Genomic DNA, 15,958 nt, shown 5'->3' with positions numbered 1-15,958 from the left:
ATAACAAAAGGTTTGTGAGGTATCATCCGGGATCCTCGGTAGTATAGTGGTGAGTATCCCCGCCTGTCACGCGGGAGACCGGGGTTCGATTCCCCGCCGGGGAGAGCGATTTTTTTTTTGCATCAAATAAAGTCTGAGGGAATCAGAAGAAAAGTAGTGTGTCATAACTTAAAAAAAAATGGTCTTTAGTTGATATGGACAATTTCAAATTCTCCATATCAACTAAACAGTAGGGTCCACCAAACATGGACCCAAACATTGTCATAATCACCTTCAATCTGTCGAGCTTTCATCGTCAAAAAAGTTCATTGAACCTTGCTAGACTGCACACAAAGACTAGCAAATATATTATACAATCTAATGCAACACAAGCTGAGAAGAGCTGAAGAAAGAAACACTGAAATAAGATTGGAAAAAGGTGAGAAGATACATGGGTCTAATTATTTTGTTTAATTTTATGTTTGTTTGTTACTTATCTGTCCGTGATCTACGTGTTTACAGTTTCTTCATGGATAGCTATACGACCCAGATGAGCAGTGAAGTGGTCAACCGAAATCCTGATACAAGTCACCCCCGCTAAATTAAAAAATAGAAAATAATCTGTCCACTTTGTGGACGTCCTAGCAAACAGTTTGGGAGTTACCAAACCCTTATTGCCGTAGCCAGAAAAGCCTTATAACTCACCGAGGAGGAGGAGGAGGAGGAGGAGGAGGAGGAGGAGGAGGAGGAGGAGGAGGAGGAGAGGGTAGGGGAGACTAATTTTAGCCTCCCTTCTCTCCAGGCTCAGCAACGAAAAACGAAAGGCCGAGAGTGAATAGGGTTAACATGTTTATTGTGAAAACCCACAATGTTACAGTCACAAAGAGTGAAATAGAGCAAATTTGGGAAATCTTATGTCCAAACGCTTCAAGTGTATAGCAAGTTATGAATCAATGAAAATAGTCAGAATTGAAATAGAACAATTGTTTTAATCTCGATTTATTATGAAACGTGGCAGTTTCCAAATTGAATACATGAATAAAGTGAGGTAGCCACTGTTTAATTTAGGAGAAAAGTAGCCCTTGAAAGGAAAATTGTAATAAATTAAAATGAATAAATTATTGTTGTTATTATTCTCTTATTGGCGCTACCATTAAGACAATAAAGTAAATAAGAAAAGATACATGTGGTACAAACATTTCCCGTTTAAAAAAATTGTTTCCGGCCAGGCTTGAACTGGCGACCTTCCGCGTGTTAGGCGGACGTGATAACCACTACACTACGGAAACCAAGGTGAATAAAGTTGAGAATTATCCGAGAATTATTGAAAAGAAGAATTTCAAATTATCGATATCGATTAAAAAAAAGTTAGTCACTAAACTGCACACAACGAGTAGCAAATATACCAAACAATCTATTAAGTGTGTGCACGACGGCCATGCTGGAGGACCAAAACAATACAATGATTTTCCTTTGGGAAATATATTCTATTTTTATGCAAATATCTTCTATTATTTTAGTCCTCCAACATGGCTGCCGTGCACACACTCTGTTACAACACAAGCTGAGGAGAACTGAAGGAATAAAACTAAACAGGGCTGAAGAAAGGTCAGAAGTCTAATTTAGAACAAGTCACCAACTTTAATGGCGCAAATCCTTTTGTCAGTATCACTATCATCGTCATCATCATAGTAATTGTAGTCATTGTCATTGATGTTCAGTATTATCACAGGAAATTAATGTATAACAAAATTTATAATCCATCAAATATTTTCGCTCGCACGCGATTGGTCTAAATGCCTCACGTGACCGAATATACCCCAGCTAAAACTGGGAAATATCCGAGGATATTCCCCAAGTGATATTCCCCAATTTCAAAAACTTCAAGGAGCGTCAAGTTTGCAATTAAAATGAATTTCAAGATGGGAGAACGGTTTGCTTTTGTGACAGAGGGAGAGATAAACCTGCTGGTCGATAAACCAGTACCAGAAAACAACATACCCTCTAAACGTTTTTGACGGTAAGCTGTTCGTAAACGAAACGTTGAAATACTCAAGCTCGTCTTTGCGACATTTTCTCTTGGTCTGAACTCTGTTTAACAGTCCTTGAATTAAAAATGTGGTGAAACTGAAAAATATGAAAGGCGAAAAGTTTTAGCCCATCTCATTTAAGAGTATTTATGGTTTTCTTTCAGTCTGGCGAAATGAGAAAGCCATCAACAAGCTATTAAACGAGTTTAATTAATAAGCTCGAAGCTCGCTCACACGACGGCAAATATTACAGTTGTATTTTAATGAGAGCAATTCGTGCTGGCCTGGATATAAGGAATTTAAATAACGAAAACATAAATTTCAGGACCATTACTGACAGAGTTCAAGCCGGTAAATGATGCTGTCAATGCTCACCTGGTCGAGATCGCTCGCGAACATAAAATCTCGTCCACGAAACAAAAACCAGCCATGATACCCCAAGATGTCGAAATTCTCTACGAAGAGAAGCAGCTTGTCCTACTCTCGAGCAACAAGTTTAATCCACAGTGATTGTGAGCGACTTCGTTGCTGGCTCCATTCAATGTCAAGTTAGCAAAGAAAGCGCTTTGATGGAATCCAGCAAAAACAACCGGTGGCGTCGTATTCGACTACAGGTTCAGCTTCGATTTCTTCACAGGTCGTTTTCGGCTAGCAAATTCCACAATTGTATTTTCGATATAAAGTGCTGCTGCAATTGAACACGAGATAAAGGAAGAGAACGGCAAAGCTCCGGCTGTTTCGTTGACGGCAGTTTACACTTTTTACGGAATGCGATACTTTACAGTTTTTCGCTTTCAGTGATCTTTAGCTTGTTCTCGAGAGGTAGTTTGATTCCCTGTAACCTTATCCGCCACTTGTATCTTGCTTTTGTCTTTCACGGAATTAAACAAGTTTACTTTCCTTTAAAATTTTTTACCTTTTCCCCAAACAAACGCTTTCGACCTGAAGCGAAATCTGACGTGGAGATTTTGGAAGCCAACTGACAAACTTTGACGTGATTGACATATGACAGAATGGCAGATCCTGCCGATTCCCGCGAGATTCCCGCATGTTGCGAAAAATATTTGAAGGATAATAAACACAATAGCCTCCATTTGACTTTAAAAATATGCTCAGATATTTGTCCTTGGACATTATCTGCTCCTCGAAGCTCACAGTTTTCCTCGAGCTTCGCTCTCGGAAAACTGTTCGCTTCTCGGAACAGATAATGTCCGCGGACAAATATCTGAGCATATTTTCGCGCCAAATGGAGGCTATTGTTTATATAACTCAACTCGTAAAACTCGATAGTACACACCAAAAAGTTGAATAAATATATATGCATTCCTTGTATTTAGTGTTCGTTTTTTCTCAGTAAAACTACATACAATACTAAGACGTAAAATTGCGGAAAATTGTCGCTTATTAAATGCTGGATAAAAAACAATCTACTACCCCAATCATTAGTGACTACCAATTCATAAAATGTCAAAAGGGTTTTGAGATATCATCCGGGATCCTCGGTAGTATAGTGGTGAGTATCCCCGCCTGTCACGCAGGAGACCGGGGTTCGATTCCCCGCCGGGGAGGACGAGTTTTGACCATTTTTGTGCGTCCAGTGAAGTCTGAGGGGCTCGGAAGAAAATTAGGGTGTCATAACTTAAAGAAAATAGTTGTTTTTTTATCCTTATGTTCAGAAATTCTTCCTCTGAAAATAAACATATCGCCAGATTATTTTATATTTTTAATTTCAGAAAGTGACTCAGTGTAGCAGGTTATTGGTTGACCACTTTAGTGCTCATCTGGGTCGTAAAGCTAGTTCGGAGGAAAAAAAAATGATAATAATAAAATAAAATTAAACGAAATAATTAGACCCCAGTATCTTCTCAATTTTTTCAATGTTATTTTTGTTTTTATTTCTTCCGCTTTTTTCAGCTGGTGTTAAAATAGATTGTATTGTATATTTGCTACTCGTTGTGTGTAGTCTAGCAAGGCTCGATGAAATTCGACAGATAGAAGGTGATTATAACAATAGCTGGCTCCATGCTTGTTGGATCCCGACTGTTTATTTGATATGGATAATTTGAAAATATTTCATTTTAATTATTCTATAATGCTCGACATTTTCATCTTGGTTCCCGTAGTGTAGTGGTTATCACGTCCGCCTAATACACGGAAGGTCGCCAATTCAAGCCTGGCCGGAAACATCTTTTTATATTGGAAACGTTTTACTACGTTTATCTTTTCTTTTTCTTAATTTCTGATTTACTCTATTGCTTTAGTCGTTTCGCTAATCAGACAAAAATAACAACAATAATTTATTTATTTTATTCATTATTTTTTTTTTCTTTCAAAGGAGACTTTTCGGCTAAATTAAAATGGCTACCTCTCATTTTCATGTATTCAATTTGGAGACCGCCGCGTTCCTTGATATCTCCAGATTTAAACAATTTGTCCTATTTCAAGTCTGACTATTTTCATGGATTCATAACTTACTATAAGATTAATGCGTGTAGACATTATATTTCCCAAATTTGCTTTATTTCACTCTTTGAGACTGTAACGTTGTGCGTTTTCAGAACCCTATTCACTCCCGCCCCTTTTTTGTTTTCGTTCCTGAGCCTGAAGGGAAGGCAGGCTCAAATTACACCTCCCCCACCCAACCTCCTCGGTAAGTAGTAAATAAGATACATACTTTCCTTGTATTTAATCATCGTTTGTTTTATCTCAGTAAAACTACACAGAATACTAAGACGTAAAATTAAACAAAATTATCGCTAATTAATTGCTGGATACTGAATAATCTTCTACCCCAATCATTAGTCTCTACCAGTTCATGAAGAGAAAGAGATATCATCCCGGATACTCGGTAGTATAGTGGTGAGTATCCCCGCCTGTCACGCGGGAGACTGGAGTTCGGTTCTTCCGCCGGGGATGCGATTTTTTTTTTTTTTTGTATCAAATGAAGTCTGAGGGACTCAGAAGAAAAGTAGTGTGTCATAACTTAAAGAAAATGGTTTCTTTTTTATCTTTATGATACAATGATGATATGTGTGTTTGTTCAAGAATTATCCTCTGACAATAAACAGCTCGCCAGATTATTTTATATTTTTAATTAGGTACGTGTGACTGGTATAGTAGCAGGTTTCCGGTTGACCATTTTACTGCCCATCTGGGTCGTAAAGTTATTCTGAAGAAACTGTAGACAAGCAGATCTCGGTGCAAATGAGCAACAAACAAACTTAAAATTAAACGAAATAATTAGACCCCAATATCTTCCCTTTCTTCAGCCTTATTATTGTTTTTTATTCCTGAAGATCTCCTCAGCTTGTGTTGTAATAGATTGTACCGTATATTCGTTGCTAGTTGTGTGCAGTTTATCAAAGTTCGGTTAACTCTTCAAGAAAGACGCTCGAGAGATAGAAGGTGACTATATACACTGTTTAGATTCATGTTTGGTGGCCTCTTTTGTTCAGTTAATGGTATGGATAATTTGACATTCTCCATTTCAATAATTCTATAATACTCCACATTTTTCACCTTCGTTTCCGTAGTGTAGTGGTTATAACGTCCGTCTTACACGCGGAAGGTCAGGTCGCCAGTTCAATCCTGGCCGGAAACAATTTTTTTAAACTGGAAACGTCTTTACCATGTGTTATTTCTTTTTTATTACTAATTTACTTAAATGTTTTAGTCGTGACGCCAAGCTGAGAAAAACATTTAACAATAATTTCTTTATTTTATTTATTAGAATTTTCCTTTCAAGGGTTTTGTCTTAAATTAAAATGGCGCTACCTCTCTTTTTTCATTTCTTTAATTTGGAGACTGCCACGTTTCATAATATATCCATATTTAAACAATTTGTCCTATTTCTATTCTGACTATTTTCATTGATTAAACGTTTGGGCTGGGGTTCATTGTTTCTGTTAGTTCACTGCTCCACAAATGTTTTTTTCAGTCAATCCAGTATGAAGTTATAAGAGCCTGACATCCTTGTAATCTTCATTATATGATCGTTTTCTTTAGCATCATCATCATCATCATTATCATCATTGTCATTCTCGTTATTGTCATTGTTGTTATTACAACGAGAAATTAATATATAACAAAATAAAACACAACACGTAAAAATATACAGCGATAGTACACACGAAAAAGTCTAATAAGATATTTTCATTCCTTGTATTTAGTATTGACGTTTTTTCTCAGTAAAACTGCATACAATATTGAGACGTAAAATAGCAAAGTATTATTGTTTACTAAATGCTGGATACAAAATAATCTCCTACCCAAATCATTAGTTATTACCAGGTGACAAAATGTCAAAAGGTTTGCGAGATATCATGCGGGATCCTCGGTAGTATAGTGGTGAGTATCCCCGCCTGTCACGCGGGAGACCGGGGTTCGATTCCCCGCCGGGGAGAACTTTTTATTTTTTGCATCAAATGAAGTCTGAGGGACTCCGGGAAAAGTAGAGTGTCAAAATCGTTTCTTTTTTATCTTCATGATGCAATGAAGATATGTGTATTTGTTCAAGAATTATCCTCTGAAAATAAACATCTCGCCAGGTTGTTTTATATTTTTAATTTAGTACGTGTGACTGGTATCAGGTTTTCGGTTGACCACTTTATTACTTATCCCTGTCGTAAAGCTTGTTCTGAAGAACAATAAGTAACAAACAAACGTAAAATTAAACGAAATAATTAGACCCAAGTATCTTCTCACCTTTTTCTAATGTTATTTTTGTTTTTATTTCTTCAGCTCTTCCCAGCTTGTGTTATAATAGATTGTATGGTATGTTTGCTACTCGTTGTGTGTAGTCTAGCAAGGTTAGATGAACTTTTTACGACGAAAGCTAGAGAGATAGAAGGTGATTATAGCAATGTCTGGGGCCATGATTGGTGCTCTTTACTGTTTATTTGGTATGGGTGATAAAATTGAAATTCTCCATTTCAATAATTCTATAATGATCAACCCTTTTCGCCTTGGTTTCCGTAGTGTAGTGGTTATCACGTCCGCCTAACACGCGGAAGGTCGCCAGTTCAAGCCTGGCCGGAAACAATTTTTTTAAAATGGAAACTTTTTCACTACATGTATATTTTTTTTTTCATTACTGATTTACTTTATGGTTTTAGTGGTGGCGCCAATCAGTAAAAAAAAATAACAACAATAATTTATTTATTTCATTTATAAGAATTGTTCTTTCAAGGGCTACTTTTCTCCTAAATTAAAATGGCTACCCACGTTTTTCATGTATTCAATTTGGAGACTGCAACGTTCCATAATGTATCCAGATTTAAACATTTTGTCCTAGTTTCGTTTCGTTTTCTTACTATAATCTTGAAATGTTTAGCCATTAGATTTTCCAAACTTTGCTTTATTTCACTCTTTGTGACTGTAACATTGTGCGTTTTCACAATAAGGATGTGAACCCTATTCGCTCTCGGCCAAAAAAAAAACCCGAGGCAGACCACCCAAGCACTATCATCCGCTTTTAGTAAAGGCGGCTCTTGTACAGTTTACCATCACTAGGATCCTCCCCCACGCTGTGCCCCAGTCACTTCGTCCGACCGGTTCTAGACTGGCACACCTATACGGGTTACCGAAAACACACAAGGAGAAATTAGCCATGCGACCAATCCTATCAGCAACCTATACGTATAATTATGCTCTGGCGAAATGGTTGGACAACATGCTCAAACCGTTGTCGTTAAATCAGCACACAGTCACGGATATTTTCGACTTTGTGAATGAACTACCGCGAGACCTCAACGTAACACCTGGTGATTTACTTGTGTCCTATGATGTGTCCTCGTTGTTGACGAATGTACCTTTGGATGAAACCATAAAGATTCTCGCAGACAGAGCCTTCGTAAACAACTGGTTTAATTCCGAGTACAACTTGAACATTTCGAAACAGGACCTTATTGATCTTTTGGGTGTGGCCACCAAGGGCCAGCTTTTCCAATTTAATGATTCCCTGTATGAACAGATCGACGGTGTAGCGATGGGGTCCCCCCTTGGGCCCTTGCTAGCCAACGTATTCATGTCGTCTATTGAAGAGAAATAAGATGTTGAGGGTAAGCTGCCACCTTATTATCGTCGATATGTTGATGACACACTATCCCTGATGCCTGATTTGTCTACAGCTAGGGACTTTCTCAACACCCTCAACCACGCCCACCCTGCCATCAAGTTCACCATGGAGGTCGAAAATGATGGAATGCCCCCTTTCCTCGGTATTCAACTCCTAAACCGGGCGCCCCGTTTTGAAACTAAGGTGTTCATGAAGCCAACAAACAGTGGTCTGCTTCTCCATTACCACAGTCACGTCGATCATAGGTACAAGCGCGGCCTATTGATAACTATGCTCGATCGTGCATACCGCCTGTCTTCGTCATGGTCCTACTTCACTGAGGAGTGCGAACGCCTGAAGTCCGTGTTCTCTAAACTGAAGTATCCCAAGCACCTTGTGGACTCCACTGTTAAAACCTTTCTAAATCTAAAGGTCGCTAACCAGTCTCCATTGCTGTCTAAATCTACGACAGAAAACACTACTCGGGTCGTCATACCCTTTAAAGACCAGGGGTCTGCTAATATCGTGAAGACACAGTTAAGAGATCTCAGTGTGAAGCTCCACACTATTGTCCAACCAGTGTTTACTAGCCGCAAGATTGCCCAGGAGTTCCTGACAAGTGAACCTAAGCCTCAGCTCATTGAACAACAATGCGTTGTGTATAACTTCAAGTGTGACCAGTCCGATGCTGGTTATGTCGGATACACCCGTGGCCATCTGTTCGCACGCGTTGATGGACATAGAAGCAAGACCTCGTCAGTGTGCAAACACTATGACAAAAGACACGCAGGCAGGATACCAGACGACCTTCGCAATTGTTTTAGTGTGTTGAAAAAATGCCAGAACAAGTTTGATTGTCTCATTAATGAGATGTTACTCATTACACAATTACGACCGTGTTTAAATATGCAATCAGACTCAATTTGCGCTGAGGTCTTTGTCTAACTCATGCAAATTAGTGACTCTGAACTCTCAGTCAGTCTAAAATCGCATATTTAATTTTAGTTTCCCTTGACAATGGCGCCAAGATGTCGCCGAAACGTAGGACTTCTCTTTCGTTAGTTTTGCCTGTGTATGTTTAAATAATTTATTGTTGCTATTTTTCTCTGAGTAGCGTCGCGACTAAAACAATAAAGTAAATCAGAAATATTAATAAAAAAGATACATGTAGTTTAACTTTTCCAATGTAAAAATGTGTTTCCGGCCAGGCTTGAATTGGCGACCTTCCGCGTGTTAGGCGGACGTGATCACCACTACACTACGGAAACAGAGGTGAAAAAAGTTCAGAATTACAGAATTATTGAAATGGAGAATTTCAAATTCTTTATACCAGCTTAACGGTAGGGTCCACCAAACATGGACCCAGACATTGTCATAATCACCTTCAATCTGTCGAGCTTTCATCGTGAAAAAAGGTCATTGAACCTTGCTAAACTGCACACTCAAGCCCCATTTACACTACAGAAAATTTTTGGCACGGCTCGGATAAAAATGGCACGCGTACCCAAAAAAAAGGTTCAGCTCGGGTAAATTTTGTAGTGTAAATGATTTTGCCGTACCAAATTTTATCCCTGCCGACCCAAAATTTTACCCGTGCTCGGCCCTTCTGAAAAGGTAGTCCGAGCACGGGTGAAATTGGTACGCGTTCCCAAAAACTCGGCCCGGCTCGGACGAAATGTGTAGTGTAAACGATTAGCCGTGCCAAACCAATTTTTTCCTGACGAGCCTTCGTAACTGTGGTCAGCACCATCTGTTGGAGCATGTGTAGTAATTCCATTCAACATGGCGGAATCGGCGCGCCCTGCAACAAGCAAGTCACCAAGAAAATCTCACGGTCACTCTAAGAAAGGAAATGAAGCAAAGGAATACACTCCTTGTCCCTGAATACTGTTTCTAGCAACTCAAATCAGTGACCATTACGTGTTAACATCCAAAATCATTGCTCGATAGGACAGTTACAAGCCAGCATTGCTGCTATGACAATGAACATATTTGTATCTTCACGTCTTTTCTATTATTCTGGAAAGAAGAACAGGAAGAGACTAATTTTCGACGTCCCTGCGACAAGATGTGTGGCCTTTTTAGAAGTAGACACTCCCAATACTTCTCACCCGCCATGTTTGAATGAAATAAGCCATTGGCCGCATGCGCTCTATGGAATAATCGCGTACGCTACCAAAGATGTTGAGCCTTTTACCCGTACCAAAACATTTTCTCACGCCGCTTAGCACGGCAGAAATAAGGACGTGTAAACAGGACATCAGTGCTATAGTTTTTGGTACGTGTACCATTTTTATCCGAGCCGTGCCAAAAATTTCCTGTAGTGTAAATGGGGCTTAAGACTAGCAAATATACCATACAATCTATTATAACACAATCTGAGAAGAGCTGAAGAAAGAAACACTGAAATAAGATTGGAAAATGGTGAGAAGATACCTGGGTCTAATTATTTCGTTTAATTTTATGTTTGTTTGTTACTTATTTGTCTGTTATCTAAGTGTTAACAGTTTCTTCAGGGCTAGCTATGCGTCCCAGAAGAGCAGTGAAGTGGTCAACCGAAAACCTGATACCAGCTAACCCCACTAAATTAAAAATAGGGTTAACATGTTTATTGTGAAAACCCACAATGTTACAGTCACAAAGAGTGAAATAAAGCAACTTTGGGAAATCTTATGTCTAAACGCTTCAAGTTTATAGCACGTTATGAATCAATGAAAATAGTCAGAATTGAAATAGGACAATTGTTTTAATCTCGATGTATTATGAAACGTGGCAGTTTCCAAATTGAATACATGAAAAAAGTGAGGTAGCCAATGTTTAATTTAGGAAAAAACTAGCCCTTGAACGGAAAATTCTAATAAATAAAATAAATAAATTATTGTTGTTATTTTTCTCTGATTGGCGCCACCACTAAAACGATAAAGTAAATCAGTAATGAAAAAGTAAGAAAAGATGCATGTGGTACAAAACTTTTCCAGTCTGAAAAATTGTTTCCGGCCAGGCTTGAACTGGCGACCTTCCGCGTGTTAGGCGGACGTGATAACCACTACACTACAGAAACAACGTGAGAAAAGTTGAGAATTATCTGAGAATTATTGAAATGAAGAATTTCCAATTATCGATATCAACTACACAGTAGGGACCACGAAGCATGGACCTAGACATCGTTATAATCACCTTCTATTTCTCGAGCTCTCATCTTGAAAAGTTAATTGCTAAACTGCACACAAAGAGTAGCAAATGTACCGAACACAAGCTGAGGAGAACTGAAGGAATAAAAACAAAAACAAGGCTGAAGAAAGGTAGTGTGAGAAGTCTAATTTAGAAAAAGCCACCAACTTTAATGGCGCAAATCCTTTTGCCAGTATCAGTATCATCGTCGTCATTATAGTAATTCTAGTCATTGTCATTGATGCTATTATCACAAGAAATCAATGTATAACAAAATATAACTCAACTCCTAAAACGAATAGTACACACCATAAAGTTGAATAAATATATATGCATTCCTTGTATTTAGTATTCGTTTTTTCTCAGTAAAACTGCATACAATACTAAGACGTAAAATTGTGGAAAATTGTCGCTTATTAAATACTGGATACAAAATAATCTCCTTCCCCAATCATTAGTCCTTACCAGTTCATAAAATGTCAAAAGGGTTTTGAGATATCATCCCGGATCCTCGGTAGTATAGTGGTGAGTATCCCCGCCTGTCACGCGGGAGACCGGGGTTCGATTCCCCGCCGGGGAGGACGATTTTTGACCATTTTCTGTGCGTCCTGTGAAGTCTGAGGGGCTCGGAAGAAAATTACGGTGCCACAACTTAAAGAAATAGTTGTTTTATCCTTATGTTACAAAATATTCAATAATGTGTTTGTTTAGGAATTCATCCTCGGAAAATAAACAAACCACCATATTATTTTATATTTCTAATTTTGTAGGTGTGACTCAGTGTAGCAGGTTATTGGTTGACCACTTTCGTGCTCATCTAAGTCGTAAAGGTAGTTTAGAGGGAAAAAATTAAATTAAATTAAACGAAATAATTAGACCCCAGTATCTTCTCAACTTTTTTCAATGTTATTTTTGTTTTTATTTCTTCAGCTGTTCTCAGCTGATGTCAAAATAGATTGTATGGTATATTTGCTACTCGTTGTGTGTAGTCTAGCAAGGTTCGATGGAATTTTAACGATAAAAGCTCGGCAGATAGAAGGTGATTATAACAATAGCTGGCTCCCTGCTTGGTGGACCCTACTGTTTATTTGATATGGATAATTTGATATATACCATTTCAATTAATCTATAATGCTCGACATTTTTCACCTTGGTTTTCGTAGTGTAGTGGTTATTACGTCCACCTAACACGCGTAAGGTTGCCAGTTCAAGCCTGGCCAGAGACATCTTTTTACATTGGAAAAGTTTTACTACATTTATATTTTCTTTTTATTAATTTCTAATTTACTTTATTGTTTTAGTCGTGGTGCTAATCAGAGAGAAATAACAACAATAATTTATTTATTTTATTCATTAGTTTTTTTTTTCCTTTCAAAGGCGACTTTTCTGCTAAATTGAAATGGCTACCTCTCATTTTCATGTATTGAATTTGGAGACCGCCGCGTTCCTTGATATGTCCAGATTTAAACAACTTGCCCTATTTCAAGTCTGACTATTTTCATGGATTCATAACTTACTATAAGATTGAAGCGTGTAGACATTAGATTTCCCAAATTTGCTCTATTTCACTCTTTGTGACTGTGACATTGTGCGTTTTCGCAAAAAGGATGTTAACAATATTCACTCTCGGCCTTTTTTGTTTTCGTTCCTGAGCCTGAAGGGTATGGAGGCTCAAACTGGCCCTCCTCCACGCAACCTCCTCGGTAAGCTGTAAATATGATACATACATTCCTTGTATTTATGCATCAGTCAATTCTAGCAGTGCTCATCCCCCCCCCCCCCCCCGGGCTAACCCCCGGGCATTAGCATTTTTTTTTTTTTTAAAAATGGGCAAATTCCCCGGGGTGGGGACACATAAGCTGTCTAAATGCCCCGGGGTGGGGACGAAGGAAGAGGGAAAATGCCCCGCCTCCGGGATCCTCGCCTTCCAAAACCACTGCAGTTTGTTTTTTATTAATTAGTGAATAAAACGTTCCATTTTCAGTATTTTAAATAATGCAACGGTATTAAGACTTCAAGGACAACAGGAAATGTAAGGGAGCTTTTGGAAAATTTAATATTATTCAACAAACTGTGCTGGGATTTCGGCGGACGTGCCCCCAGTCTCGAGCGATGATAGGCGCCTGTATTCGCAGGTTACGTTTTATGATGCATTGCATTTTAAGCTCGCAAGATCTGTCTTGAAGATCGCTTCATTCGCAAACCTTAAAGTGCACTCCAGGTTGACTTTCGGACTTTCGTGAATTTAAAAAATGCTAGGCTAGTTTTGAATGCGAAATGCGAAATACAGCTGTAGTCGTGTTCACGTGATTGTTTCCGATCTCTCGATATATGTGATAAACAAAATATAGTTCAAGTGGTTGCTTTTTATATTTATATGCTTACAAGTAATGAAGAAATATCTAAAATTGAGAAAACATGCCTTTAAAAACATCCACTAGTTTGTCTAGTCCCTGACGGACTAACCCTGAATCTTCAACAATTCCTCTATGCCACTTTCAAATGCCCGGGGGTTGCCCCGGGGTACGCGGGTATTTGTGTTTGTGCAAGAATTATCCTCTGAAAATAAAAATCTCACCAGATTATTTTATATTTTTAATTTAGTACGTGTGACTGGTTGCAGGTTTCCGGTTGACCATCCAGTTACTGCTCATCTGGGTCGTAAAGTTATTCTGAAGAACAGTAGACACGCAGATCCTGGACAAATGAGCAACAAACAAACTTAAAATTAAACGAAATAATTACACCCTAATATGTTCCCTTTCTTTAGCCTTATTATTGTGTTTTATTCCTCAAGATCTCCTCAGCTTGTGTTGTAATAGATTGTACCGTATATTCGTTGCTGGTCGTGTGCAGTTTATGAAAGTTCGGCTAACTTTTCACAAAAAAATGCTCGAGAGATAGAAGGTGATTATAAAAACTGTTTAGATCCATGCTTGGTGGTCCCTTCTGTTCAGTCAATGGTATGGATAATTTGATATTCTTCATTTCAATAATTCTATAATGCTCCACATTTTTTGCCTTGGTTTCCGTAGTGTAGTGGTTATCACGTCCGCCTTACACGCGGAAGGTCGCCAGTTCAATCCTGGCCGGAAACATTTTTTTTTAATCTGGAAACGTCTTTACCATTTTTATATTTCTTTTTTCATTACTGATTTGCTTTATTGTTTTAGTTGTGGCGCCAATCTGAGAAAAACAACAACAACAATTTCTTTTTTTTATTTATTAAAATTTTCCTTTCAAGGGCTTGTTTTGTCCTAAATTAAAATGGCTACCTCTCTTTCTTCATTTCTTTTATTTGGAGACTTCCACGTTCCATAATATATCCATATTTAAACAATTTGTCCTATTTCTATTTTAACTATTTTCATGATTAAACGTTTGGGCTGGGGTCCAATGTTTGTGTTGTTAGTTCATTACTCCACAAATGTTTTTTCAGTCAATCCAGTATGCATTTATAAGAGCCTGACATCCTTGTAGTCTCCATTATATGATCGTCTTCCTCAGCATCATCACCATCATTGTTGTTCTCGTTATTGTCACTGTTGTTATTATAACAAGAAATTAATAAATAATAAAATAATACACAACACGTAAAGATATACAGCGATAGTACACACCAAAAAGTTTAATAAGATATTTTCGTTCCTTGTATTTAGTGTTGACATTTTTTCTCACTAAAACTGCATACAATACTGAGACGTAACATAGCAAAGTATTATTGCTTACTAAATGCTGGATCAGAAATAATCTCCTACCCCAATGATTAGCCTTAACCAGTTGATAAAATGTCAAAAGGGTTTGTAAGATTTCATCCGAGATCCTCGGTAGTATAGTGGTGAGTATCCCCGCCTGTCACGCGGGAGACCGGGGTTCGATTCCCCGCCGGGGAGTAATATTTTTTTTTTTTTTTTTTTTTGCGTCAAGTGAAGTATGAGGGGCTCAGAAGAAAAGTAGGGTGTCCTAACTTAAAGAAAATAGTTGCTTTTAAATCCCTTTGATGCAAAATATCAAATAATGTGTTTTTGTTCAGAAATTCATCCTCTGAAAATAAACATCACGCCAGATTATTTTATATTTTTAATTTAGTAGGGGTGAGTGGAAGCAAGTTTTCGGTGGACCACTTTACTGCTCATCTGGATCGTAAAGCCAGTCCTTAAGAAACTGTTAACAAGCAGATCACGGACAAAGAGGAACAAACAGACAAAATTAAACGAAATAATTAGACCTAAGTGTCTTCTCACCTTTTTCCAATCTTATTTTCGTTTATACTTCTTCAACTCTTCTCAACTTGTAACATGGCAGATTGCATGGTATATTTGCTACTCGTTGTGAGCAGTTTACCAAGGTTCGATGAACTTTTCAAGATGCACGCTCAAGAGAAGTGATTATAACAATGTTTGTGTCCATGCTTGGTGGTCCCTACTGTTTGGTTGATATGAATAATTTGTACTTCGCCATTTAAATATTTTAAAAAAATTTTCACTTTAGTTTCCGTAGTGTAGTGGTTATCACGTCCGCCTAACACGCGGAAGGTCGCCAATTCTAGCCTCGCCGGAAACATCTTTGTTACTTTATTGTTTTAGTCGTGGCGCCAATCATTTTCTTTCAAGGGCTTGTTTTCCTTAAATTAAACACTGGCTACCTCACTTTTTCATGTATTTAATTTGGAAACTGCAAGGTTCCATAATATATCCAAATTTAAGCAATTTATCCTATTTCA

General features: G+C 38.0%; 1 protein-coding gene and 12 non-coding genes across 13 annotated transcripts; 10 read left to right on the top strand and 3 right to left on the bottom strand.

Moving 5' to 3' along the window:
* The first annotated feature begins 32 nt into the window (after positions 1-32).
* Trnad-guc (transfer RNA aspartic acid (anticodon GUC)) lies at positions 33-104 on the top strand. The gene has a single exon. It is a non-coding gene; the product is annotated as a tRNA-Asp (tRNA).
* Positions 105-1,195: 1,091 nt separating this feature from the next.
* Trnav-aac (transfer RNA valine (anticodon AAC)) lies at positions 1,196-1,268 on the bottom strand. Its single transcript has one exon. It is a non-coding gene; the product is annotated as a tRNA-Val (tRNA).
* Positions 1,269-3,505: 2,237 nt separating this feature from the next.
* Trnad-guc (transfer RNA aspartic acid (anticodon GUC)) lies at positions 3,506-3,577 on the top strand. Its single transcript has one exon. It is a non-coding gene; the product is annotated as a tRNA-Asp (tRNA).
* A 545-nt stretch (positions 3,578-4,122) lies between these two features.
* Positions 4,123-4,195, top strand: Trnai-aau (transfer RNA isoleucine (anticodon AAU)). The gene has a single exon. It is a non-coding gene; the product is annotated as a tRNA-Ile (tRNA).
* Positions 4,196-5,532: 1,337 nt separating this feature from the next.
* Trnav-uac (transfer RNA valine (anticodon UAC)) lies at positions 5,533-5,610 on the top strand. Its single transcript has one exon. It is a non-coding gene; the product is annotated as a tRNA-Val (tRNA).
* Positions 5,611-6,339: 729 nt separating this feature from the next.
* Positions 6,340-6,411, top strand: Trnad-guc (transfer RNA aspartic acid (anticodon GUC)). The gene has a single exon. It is a non-coding gene; the product is annotated as a tRNA-Asp (tRNA).
* Positions 6,412-6,976: 565 nt separating this feature from the next.
* On the top strand, positions 6,977-7,049 carry Trnav-aac (transfer RNA valine (anticodon AAC)). Its single transcript has one exon. It is a non-coding gene; the product is annotated as a tRNA-Val (tRNA).
* Positions 7,050-8,311: 1,262 nt separating this feature from the next.
* Positions 8,312-9,014, top strand: LOC146465338 (uncharacterized). The gene has a single exon (XM_085128789.1). It carries the CDS (start codon positions 8,356-8,358, stop codon positions 9,007-9,009), a length of 654 nt encoding a protein of 217 aa, XP_084984915.1. The 5' UTR covers positions 8,312-8,355; the 3' UTR covers positions 9,010-9,014.
* Positions 9,015-9,259: 245 nt separating this feature from the next.
* On the bottom strand, positions 9,260-9,332 carry Trnav-aac (transfer RNA valine (anticodon AAC)). The gene has a single exon. It is a non-coding gene; the product is annotated as a tRNA-Val (tRNA).
* A 1,720-nt stretch (positions 9,333-11,052) lies between these two features.
* On the bottom strand, positions 11,053-11,125 carry Trnav-aac (transfer RNA valine (anticodon AAC)). Its single transcript has one exon. It is a non-coding gene; the product is annotated as a tRNA-Val (tRNA).
* Positions 11,126-11,743: 618 nt separating this feature from the next.
* Trnad-guc (transfer RNA aspartic acid (anticodon GUC)) lies at positions 11,744-11,815 on the top strand. Its single transcript has one exon. It is a non-coding gene; the product is annotated as a tRNA-Asp (tRNA).
* A 2,445-nt stretch (positions 11,816-14,260) lies between these two features.
* On the top strand, positions 14,261-14,333 carry Trnav-uac (transfer RNA valine (anticodon UAC)). The gene has a single exon. It is a non-coding gene; the product is annotated as a tRNA-Val (tRNA).
* Positions 14,334-15,056: 723 nt separating this feature from the next.
* On the top strand, positions 15,057-15,128 carry Trnad-guc (transfer RNA aspartic acid (anticodon GUC)). The gene has a single exon. It is a non-coding gene; the product is annotated as a tRNA-Asp (tRNA).
* Positions 15,129-15,958: the final 830 nt, after the last annotated feature.

The sequence above is a fragment of the Pavona decussata genome, unplaced genomic scaffold, assembly GCF_977016875.1.
Source record: "Pavona decussata unplaced genomic scaffold, jaPavDecu1.1 SCAFFOLD_156, whole genome shotgun sequence".
Lineage (NCBI taxonomy): Eukaryota > Metazoa > Cnidaria > Anthozoa > Scleractinia > Agariciidae > Pavona > Pavona decussata.
Note: the sequence above shows the minus strand (reverse complement) of the source record. Positions and strands in the feature narration are given on the sequence as shown.

What these genes read in the sequence shown, in the direction of transcription:
- LOC146465338 (XM_085128789.1), top strand. Translation starts at nt 8,356, where the DNA reads ATGCTCGATCGTGCATACCGCCTGTCTTCGTCATGGTCCTACTTCACT.